The sequence below is a fragment of the Equus caballus genome, chromosome 5 (assembly GCF_041296265.1).
Source record: "Equus caballus isolate H_3958 breed thoroughbred chromosome 5, TB-T2T, whole genome shotgun sequence".
Taxonomy (NCBI): domain Eukaryota; kingdom Metazoa; phylum Chordata; class Mammalia; order Perissodactyla; family Equidae; genus Equus; species Equus caballus.
In genome coordinates this window covers 5073539-5084227 of record NC_091688.1, presented here as the reverse complement: position 1 = coordinate 5084227, position 10689 = coordinate 5073539, and the positions used below count along the sequence as shown (strand labels likewise).

General features: G+C 39.3%; 1 protein-coding gene across 1 annotated transcript; it reads right to left on the bottom strand.

Moving 5' to 3' along the window:
* Positions 1-766: 766 nt before the first annotated feature.
* Positions 767-5131, bottom strand: XCL1 (X-C motif chemokine ligand 1). Its single transcript, XM_001490960.5, has 3 exons — positions 4866-5131; positions 2679-2793; positions 767-1805 (listed from the first exon to the last, which is right to left on the bottom strand). The coding sequence occupies exons 1-3, from the start codon at positions 4924-4926 to the stop codon at positions 1643-1645; spliced, it is 339 nt and encodes a 112-aa protein (XP_001491010.1). The 5' UTR covers positions 4927-5131; the 3' UTR covers positions 767-1642.
* Positions 5132-10689: the final 5558 nt, after the last annotated feature.

The following is a 10689-nucleotide window of genomic DNA, read 5'->3' as shown; positions in this document are numbered from 1 at the left end:
CTTAAAAATATTTAATATTTTGAGATATCTTTTTGTAGATTATTTCTCTGGTTTGAATTGAAATCCAATAAGCCCTAGGTGCACGGTTAGTAGACTCAGGTCCTACTTAAATGAATTCAAAACCTCCAGTCAATTAGCTAAGAGTCATGTATAGGATCTGGTTGAAACCCCTTGGCATCACATGGCACCACCTTAGAGAGTGTGATCAACTAACAAGATGTGCGAACCCACATTCTTCCACATGTCATATTATTATTATCTCATGAAAACCTCTAGGGTCTGGGAGACACTTGGGAAACACAAAGATGCAGCTCAGCCAGGAAACCATTCCTTTCGTCTTCTGTGACTTTGCTATGCTTCACCCCTCAAAAGGCAAGTGTTTTACTCTTAGTGTTTGTTTTCTTTAAGACCAGCTTTGAAAATTGTTGTGGGCAAATAGCAAAGAGAAAGGATAGATGACCCCAACTTTTGCCAAGAGGCAGCCTTTTAATGGTTTCCACTCTGGGTCACTAGAAGTAAGTGAGGCGATTCCAACAAGCTGCCCTCAGTTACCCTCTGAAAGTGTTTGATACCGCGGAGCGTCCCCTCAGGACTAGACTACAGTTAGTACTTTCTCTTCCCTTGAAACCATCAAGGCACGCTCAGTTCTTACAATGTGGAGTCACGTGGAATTGGTGTGTACATCATCGGCTACTTGGAGAGCAGAGCCATGAACATGAACCAAATCAGCAATCTAATGGGAATATAAGCAGGCCTGAGTCTGAGGTAGAGTGACCAGATGAACATTTTATTAAAACTTGACTGCAAATTATGATCACATTCAAGAAATGTTCCAGGTGACAGTGTTTGGGGTATTAAAAGCTTACTGGCAAAGAAGCATGACTCGTATGATAACAGGAGTAGTGACAATTACAGAAATCACAGAAAGGCAGTGAGATCATTGTCCAATTCAAAGAGCATTGACTTTTATTTGCATAAAGTATCTTTTCCCCAGAAGTCTAACCTTTGCTACCTTGACAAATGAAAGAACTGGCAAGCCCTGTCTTTTTTCCCTTTCACAGGAGATCAAATGAAACACAGAGAGGTGAGAGAATTTCCTAGAGATCAAACTTGAGTGAAATCACTCTTTGAGTAGCCGACCCTCAGAATGGGAACCCAGTGACAGTTGGATTATTTTCTCCCTTATTCCATAAACAGAGCTCCATTATAAAGACAGGTTGAAAGAAATCTTGAATTGTTGCCATTGCCACAGTTGTCACTTGTGACTCATGTGTAGAGAACCACTTCAAGCTGGAACCTAAGAATGATGAATATAGCTTTCCTCTCTGATAAACACTGGCCAAAATCTCTCCCATCATGGATACCATCAAAGGGAGGTATAGTTAGAACAAAAATAGAACATAAATGATATATTACTTTTCCCAAAACATAGTGAATAGTCTTTTGGACTATTCTTAATAATAAATATTTATTAATTAGAACATCTAAATGAATATGAAAGACATGAAAAATAAAAACATAAGAAAATAATTTGACTCATGCAGCGCTTTCGTAAAAGGTAAATATAATCTAATTAGTCCATGAGTTTGTAAAGGGAAATGAGCTAGCTGGCTAGTGAGGGGGACAAGGTGCTGGAAGTCCACTATGTCGTCAGGGTCGTAGCTGTCTTGGTGGTTTGTTGGGGTCCTGTAGGCTGGGTCTGGATCACTCTTCTTCTGGTGGTCTTGTCCACACTTTCGACTGCTTTTTTCACCCACTCAACTTGTGGGTCAGCACAGACTTTAAGGCCCCGTTTGGTAATAAATCTGCAATCCAAGGAAAAGATAGGCAAAGTTAGTCACATCCTCAAAGGTTTGGAACCAGGAGTTAAGATCAGATCAAATACAAAAGATCTTGTGCAGAAATTACCGGACAAAATAGTCTTTCAGAATCACAAGACCAAAAATGAGAATCTTTCTTCTACGATCTTTTTTAACATGAAGGAGAAGTGTCTCCAGGTTACACCTAGCATCTTCGTTCACCTTAATTCACAGGCGCCTTTTCTCATCAGTGCTACAAAATATTGTAACTAAACTGGACATCTGAGGTCATCTAGTCCAATAATTACACATCCTCCTTTTCAAATATCTAAACACAATCATCTTATTTTCTGGACAAAAGGTGATTTCTCTTCATTTCTTTGGACAAAGCTGCACTTGTGTGTTGAGAAGAGCTGCTATTCTGAGAATGTGATCCTGCAAAGAGAGTGGTACCATGTAGGCTAGTTTTTGACACATTTCCTTGAGATAGGGCAACTGGTAAAACATGGCACTCTACTCCAACACACCATAGGGTAGGGAAGGAGGGGAGCAAAGCACCTGTGTAGCTATATGGTCAAATCCTGATCTGAACCAGCCATCTGTAACCCTAACCCTCAGAACTGTGCACAGTACTCATCGGGTTCCCAGTCAGATTCTTCTGCTAAGCTAAATCACAAAGGAGGATGATGCTCTATTTGGTTGTGAAATTTTTGTGATAATCATTATTTTGTGCTACATAAAGACATGGTTACTATGGAAAAACAAAGGAGCTGTTGGCTAAGTTGAGGCCTTCCTCCACACTGACTTATTTTTCCTGAGGAGGGCAGCATTTCTGTACACTGTGTTCCATTGAGCCCAGCTTTGGGGAGACAAACTCACATGATTGCTCTCATGGAGCCCTCCTTGATGGTGTAGGTCTTGATGTTTTTAACTGGCAGTCGCCGGGTCGTTAGACTCACACATATGCTCTTTTCCAGGACTTCACTCCCCACACCTGGTGAAGAAAACCAAGCAAACAAAAATAAAATATAACTTCAAATAGTATAAATGTTGCAGTGCTATAAATAAAATAACAAAGAATGATGTCATATAGAGTAATTTGGAAAAGGCAACATTAAGCCTGGAGGAGGCAGCTTGTTTTTGACCAAATAAATAAAGATATTCTCATTTTAAATGGTAAAATGTGAGAGATATAAAGGAAGCCGTTCACAAAGTAATCATCCTCAATACAAATGGCGCAAGCAGAATTAAACGTTATAGTCCAGAGAACATCTTACACTGGAGAAAGGAAAATAACTTAAGAGGAGAGTTAACAATATTAAGGGTTTTGTAAAATCTAATCAAGGTTTCTAAGTGCTGATTTTCTCCTAAGCTGAAGAGACTGGTATTTGCTTCCCAGAGAAATATTCAGTGAAAAAGCATCTAAAGTACCAGCTGATGATGATCAAGTTTGATCTGTAGTGTGGCTGATACCAGAAGGCTTTTTTTAAAACATGAAACTAAACAAAAGGTGCTCCCTAACATTGCCTTTCTTCACCAATCCTTTCTCGTTCTCAGTACCCAGTCTACACATTCTTTACCCTGTATCTTTGCCAATTTATTTTGAATGTTGAATCATCTCTGAACCCAGCAAAAGAGGGAGATCTGCTTTGTTTTCTCTATTTCTCTCACTTCTTAAGAAATAATGTCTCTCTCTGTGAAGTATCTAGCACAGACTCCCAAGATCCAGAGAATCCTGCCGGACTTTAAACCTCAAAACCTCCTTATTCTCAGCAACATTTGTGTGTCTGTGTTATGATGACACCACCTTCGCTCAAGTTGCAGAGTTGAGTCAAACCAGAGATTGCTTTGTCCCACTGCTGTACATAAGAAGCTAAGCCCCAGTGGACCCTGGAGAAGTCATTCAAGTTAGAAAACCTGGGAGTCTGAGCCAAGCAATTGCAGGCTTCCTCAGCCTCCAACAGAGCGTCCTTTCCCTACCCAGGTAGGGCACACCTAGCGTCTCGGCAACATGCCAGCCATGTTGCAGTATTTGGCCTAATTTAGTAGTCTCAAACTTTTTTGTTTCATCAATATTTTTTATTTTTTGCACAATTTCAGGGAGTTCCAGAGTTTGCCACCGCTATTCATGGACAGCCTTAGGGATCCATGACTGAATTCAGATATTCTAGTGTAAGGAACAAGTCTACAAATCAAGAAGTTGAAAGGAGAGTTAACTGAAACATTAATTATACCCAAAGGATATTCTCTCTTCTTTCCAGAGCCACAAGGAGAAATACACTCCAACCAATTGGAAAAAGATGATCGTTTAAGAAACATGTGTAGAACGCTCAGGTCTGGCTCAGGACATCTAAGTCTCGTCTGGTGTTCTTGCAGGCTTATTTGGTTGTGTTTAAGCCCTTGATCTATTTGTTAGCTTTATCATATCGTCTCTTATAAACTCAAGAAGTTTATCATAAATAGGAGCAACTCTCAGAGCAGTAAGAATAGTCTCCTATCTACTTAGAGATTATACTGATTTCCTGAGTATGAAGGTCTGAGCTTCCAGTCATTTTTTTAAATAGAAAACATTGATTTGCTTCAGAACATACACTCCCACATTGTGACTGAACTCTCAACATTTTTGAGAATTTATCAAGATCCATACTAAATAGCCAAAAGCTACAAAGGCATATATAATCATCACCACCATTCTACAGCTAACATTAATCAAGAAAGGACTACTTGTGAGGAAATCTAATAAGTGATCATAAGATTTATTTCATTTTAATCCCAGGTAAGAGTATCTGTTATTATATTCAACTTATAGATAAGTAAGTGTAGGCCGAGAGAGGTTAAGAATTTTATCCAAAATCTCTCAGTTACGAAAAGTACCCGTCCAGATTCTAACCAGGTTCTATCTTCAGAATTTACAAGGTCCTCTAGAGTCAAAATTATCACTCCCATTTTGCATAGGGCAAGTCTGAGGCTTACCTTGGGGAAGCAGTTTACTCCAGTCAAAACCAAAACGTATGCCCACCTGCCTGCGTATCTGTTCCTTATCTCATAAGCCGCCTTTCGACTTACCTTCCACAACCTGCGCCGTGAGACAGCAGATCCCGAGCAAGGCCAGGAGGAGAGGTCGCATGGCTGAGGTCCTGTGAGCTGTGCAGGCAGAGAATGAAGAATGCTGCTCTCGAGCCTCTTTTATCCCTCTAATGGTCAGCGCACTTCCTGTGGTAAGAGGGGGCTTTCGAGGCGGGTGTGGAATCACGGAAAGTCTTTGCAAGACTGGTGCTTTTTTTCTTTGAAAAAAAGTTCCTTTGCCTCCACTCGTACTCACCCCACACCTTGTGGCCCTTTCCCCTTCTCCTGTGGTTAACGTGTCAATGAACCCAAATGTATGCATAAAGAAATGTGGTTGTCTCATCTTCTGCCATCAGTCTAAATTTAAATCTTCCACTGCAGACATTCCCCAAGGCCATGTCAGTGTCATGGCCCAGCACGAGGATGAGGTGGGTGGTCCCTGTGGTCCTGCTCTCCCACCTACCCAGTGTAACATCTGCTGTCGTGTCACCTGAGGCTTCTGCCACCATGGATCCTGAGCCCCTGATGCCAGCCCTAGTGACTCCCTTGGGGGGCAAAGGGCTGCTGCTGCCCCGCTGAGCTGCTCATTCCTTCGCCTTCCTTTTCTCCTCATTTCTCTCCTCTGCCCTCTCTCAAGTGACCCTCATTTCTTTACAGCGCCCTCCCCAGGTACTTAAGAAACATTTAAATAAGAGTGTTTGAAGCACGTCTATATGCACTTGTTTGCTTTATTGCAACTCAACATATACCTTTTAAAAAGCTTTTGAAAAGTTGTCCTTACGTGAACTTTATTTTGGGAAAAAAAGAGAAAATTGTCTACAATCTTACCATTCTGACAGTTTTCATTTTTAATGTTTTTCCAGTGAGCCTGTGTTGGTATACATATGTTTGCATAATTGTGACAATTATAACTATTTTAACATCAATGTAAATATCTTCCCATGTTTCTTCATAGTCTTTATGTTTCTACTCCGAGTAAACATATACACACACGTTGAACCATTCTCTTATAACTAGTTGTATAGATCACATCTATAAGGTAATTTTTCACGAATACATCCTGAATTATTTCCCTTTGATAACCAGGAGTAGGATTACTAGGCAAAATCACATGATCATCTTTGCAGCTCTTGCTGCATATTGTGAGATACAATCCTCCCAAAATGCAGTTTCAATTTGCACTGCCTCCAGCAGGGTTTCAATTTGAGTGTTTTTGTTGCATTGCAACTTTTCTGGCACTCAATTTGTTGTGTTGGGCTCTTTTGTCTTATTTTGTTTTACATAGGCACTTATAAAATGTATTTATTAATTGTGTGTGTAGCGAAAAGGTGTGCCATTACTATTAGGGATATGAAAATAAAGTCCTATATTTCAATACAAATTACAGGTTAACCTCTAAGAGATTTTTTTTTTTTTTGAGGAAGATCAGCCCTGAGCTAACATCTGTTGCCAATCCTCCTCTTTTTGGTGAGGAAGACCGGCCCTGAGCTAACATCCGTGCCCATCTTCCTCTACTTTATATGTGGGACGCCTACCACAGCATGGCTTGTCAAGCAGTGCCATGTCCACACCGGGAATCGAACCAGGGAACACTGGGCTGCCGAAGCAGAATGTGCACACTTAACCGCTGTGCCACCAGCTGGCCCTACCTCTAAGAGATTTTTCATTAACGGCATTTAATTTTCCAGCCAGACTTCACCCTGAACTTCAGAACACCTTTTTAGTTATCTCCACCTGGCTACACCATCAGTTCCTAAACTCTGATCACATCTTTCTACTCAAAATGCTTCTCCTCCTATTACTATTACTCCTTGATTTGAAGTAACGTGCCATTTTCCACCCAGTTTCCAAATACGGATACCTGGAGGTCGTCTTAGACTCGCTGCACTCCACCCAGATGTCATTCTCCACCAAGCCGCGCTAAGTCTCCCTTCCAAACAGCTCTTCACTATGTCTCCTCCTCTCTTTCCACACTGCTCAAGGCAGGCCCTCATCATCCCTTGTTAGGACCATTGCAGTAGACCAACTAGCTTCCCAGTCCTGGGTCTCCTCCCTTTCCAGTCTATTCTCCACAGCACTGCCAGAGTATTCATTCCAAAGCCTTAATCTAATGATGCCATTTTCCTACTGAAAACCTCTGTGCTAATTCCCATTGCCTACAGGATTCATTTCAAATCTCTCATTGTCGTGTGCAGAGTCATTCAAGATCTAACACTGCTTTTCCTTTCAGATTCGCCTTCCATCACTCCCTCATATGCTCCCAAACCTCTAGACTGAACAAACGTGTCTGCCACCAGCTAAACGTGCCATCCTCTTTTATACTCCTCACACGTTGCTTCCTTTTACTTGGAATACCCATCCCAGCTCCACACATAATTACTTATAAACTTCTCCTCTTCCTACAGTTTTTCTGAATTCTCTAGATAAAATTAAGTTGTGCTATCTTCCCCGCTCCCTTGGAACTTTGTCACCACCACTGTTCTATCACTCAACTCATTTTATTCCCCTACTCAATTGTATTTCGGCCCCTCCCACTAGGTGGCAGCCTCCTTGAGATGAGGGAACTTGCCCGAGTCCTCTCTGGGTCCCTGGCACTAGCAGGATGTCTGCTCTGCAGTAGTCACCAACCAAATGGTTGTTGAATAAATGAATTCTTTTTAAAATACCAAAATGATAGTGATTGTACATTAAGTGAAGGATGACCGTCTACAGACATAAAGCCAGGAATTGTGCCTGTGGCTTTTTCTTATGTTTTCAGTCAAATAGACGATTTGACCAATTGCTGAATTTTTATTTATCATACTGAAATGGCATTTCTTAAACTCTCCGAATGAATTATTCACTTTTAAGCTTTTTGAAGCGTGACTGGAGTCTCTGGTGAAGAATTAAGTAACAAACAAGAAACACGTCGTTGCAAAAGGCAAGATTTCCTTGTTTTTTATAACTGAATAATATTCCATCGTATTGATGTACCACATTTTCTCTATCCATTCATCTGTCCATGGACTCTTAGATTGTTTACATGTCTTGGCTATTGTGAATAATGCTTCAATGAACATGGAGGTGCAGATATATCTTCAAGACAGCGACAATTTCCTTCTGATATATACCCAAAAGGGGGATTGCTGGGTCATCTGGTAGCTCTGTTTTTAATTTTTTGAGGAACCTCCATACTACTTTCCGTAGTGGCTGCACCAATTTATATTCCACCAATATTGTACAAGGGCTCCCTTTTCTCTACATACTTACCAATGCTTATCTCTTGTCTTTTTGATAATAGCCTTTCTAAGAGGTGTGAGGTACCATGTCATTGTGGTTTTAATTTTCATTTCTCTCATGATTAGTGACGTTGACCACCTTTTCATTTACAGTTGGCCATTTGTATGTCTTTGGAAAAATATCTCTCCAGGTCCTCTACCCACTTTTTAATTGAATTGTTTGTTTTTCTGCTATTAAATTGTATGAGTTCCTTACATATTTTTGATATTAACCCCTTATTAAATGGATGACTTACAAATATTTTTCTGTCATTCCATGGGTTGCCTTTTCATTTTGTTGATTTTTTCTTTTACTGTGCAGAAACTTTTTAATTTGAGGTAGTCCCACTTATTTATTTTTGCTTTTGTTGCTTGTGCTTTTGGTGTCACGTCCAAAAATTCACTGCCAAACCAATGTCAAGGAGCCTTATCTTTATGCTTTCTTCTACGACTTTACGGTTTCAGGTCTTACATTTAAGTCTAATACATTTTGAGCTAATTTTTGTAAGTGGCTTTATATAGGGGTCCAATTTCATTCTTTTACACATTAATATCTAGTTTTCCCAGCACCATTTTTTGAAGAGACTATTTTTTTCTTATTGAGTATTCTTGGCTCACTTGTCAAATACTAACTAAGCGTGGGTTTATCTCTGGGCTCTTGATTCTATTCTATTGGACTATGTGTCTGTTTTTATGCCAGCACCATACTGTTTTGATTACTACAGCTTTGTAATATAGTTTGAAATCAGGAAATGTCATGCCCCTAGCTTCGTTCTTCTTTCTCAAGGTTCTTTGGCTATTAAGGGTCTTTAGTGATTCCATACAAATTTTAAGATTTTTTTTTCTATTTCTGTGAAAAATGCCATTGGAATTTTGATAGGAATTGCATTGAATCTATAGATGGCTTTGATAATATGGACGTTTTAACAATATTAATTATTCAAAGTCATGAGTACAGAGTATCTTTCCATTTATTTCTGTCTTCCTCAATTTCTTTCATCAATATCTTATAATTTTCAGATCTTTCACTTCCTTGGCTAAATTTATTCCAAAGTGTTTTATTGTTTTTGATGCTACTGTGAAGGGAATTGTTTTCTCTATTTCTTTTTCTTTTAATTTTTTAATTTTTTTCCTTCTTCTTCTCCCCAAAGCCCCCCACTACATAGCTGTATATTCTAGTTGTGAGTGCCTCTTGTTGTGCTATGTTGGACGCCACCTCAGCATGGCTTGATGAGCGGTGCCATGTCCACACCCTTGATCCGAACCCGCGAAACCCTGGGCCGCCATAGCAGAGCGTGCAAACTTAACCACTCAGCCACTGGGCCGCCCCCGTGTTTTCTTTATTTCTTTTTCAGATGTTTCATTGGTAGTGTTTAGAAACACAGCTGATTTCTGTATGTTGATTTTGTAACCTGTAACTTTACTGAATTTGTTTATTAATTGTCAGTTTTTTTATAGAGTCTTTGGGATTTTCTATATATAAGGTCATATCATACACAAACAGAGACACTTTTACTTCTTCCTTTTTGATTTGGATGAATTTGATTTCCTTTGCTTGCCTAATTACTCTGGCTAGGATATTCAGTACTATCTTGAAGAGGATTGGTGAGAGTGGGCTCCCTTGTCTTGTTCCTGATCTTAGAAGAAAAGCTTTCAACTTTCACTGTTGAGTATGATGTCAGCTGTGGGCTTGTCATATATGGCCTTTATTATGTTGTGGTACATTCCTTCTACAGCCAATATGTTAATATCATGAAAGTATGTTGAATTTCGTCAAATGCTTTTTCTGCATCTATTGAGATGATCTTAAGAGTTTTATCTTTCATTCTATTAATGTGATTTTATCACATTTATTAATTTACATGTATTGAACCATCCTTGCATCGTAGGGTAAATTCCACTTGGTCATGGTGTATGATCCTTTTAATGTGCTGTTGAGTTCAGTTTGCTAGTATTTTGATGAGAATTTTTGCATCTATATTTATCAGGTATATTATCCTGCAATTTTCTTTTGTCTAGTGTCTTTATCTGACTTTGGTATCAGTGTGCTGCTGGCCTTATGAAATGAGTTTGAGCGTGTTCCCTCCTATCCAATTTTGTGAAGAGTTTGAGAAAGGTTGGGAGAGTTTGAGAAGTTAATTCTTCTTTAAATGCCTGGTAGAATTCACCAATGTAATCATCTGTTCTCGGGCTTTTCTTCATTGGAAGGTTTTTGATTACTGATTAAATCTCCTGACTCGTTATCGGTCTGTTCAGGTTTCTTTTCTTCATGATTCAGTCTTAGTAGGTAGTATGTCTCTAGGAATTTATCCATGTCTTCTAGGTTAGCTGATTTCTCAGTGTATAATTATTCAGAGTAGTCTCTTATGATCCTTTATATTTCTGTAATATCAGTTATGTCTCCTCCTTCATTTCTGATTTTATTTATTTGAGTCTTCTCCCTTTTTTCTTAGTTATTCCAGCTAAAGATTCATCAATTTTGTTTATCTCTTGAAACAAACATCTCTTAGCTTCATTGATCTTTTCTATTGTTTTTCTGGTTTCTATTTCTCTTATTTCTGCTGTGA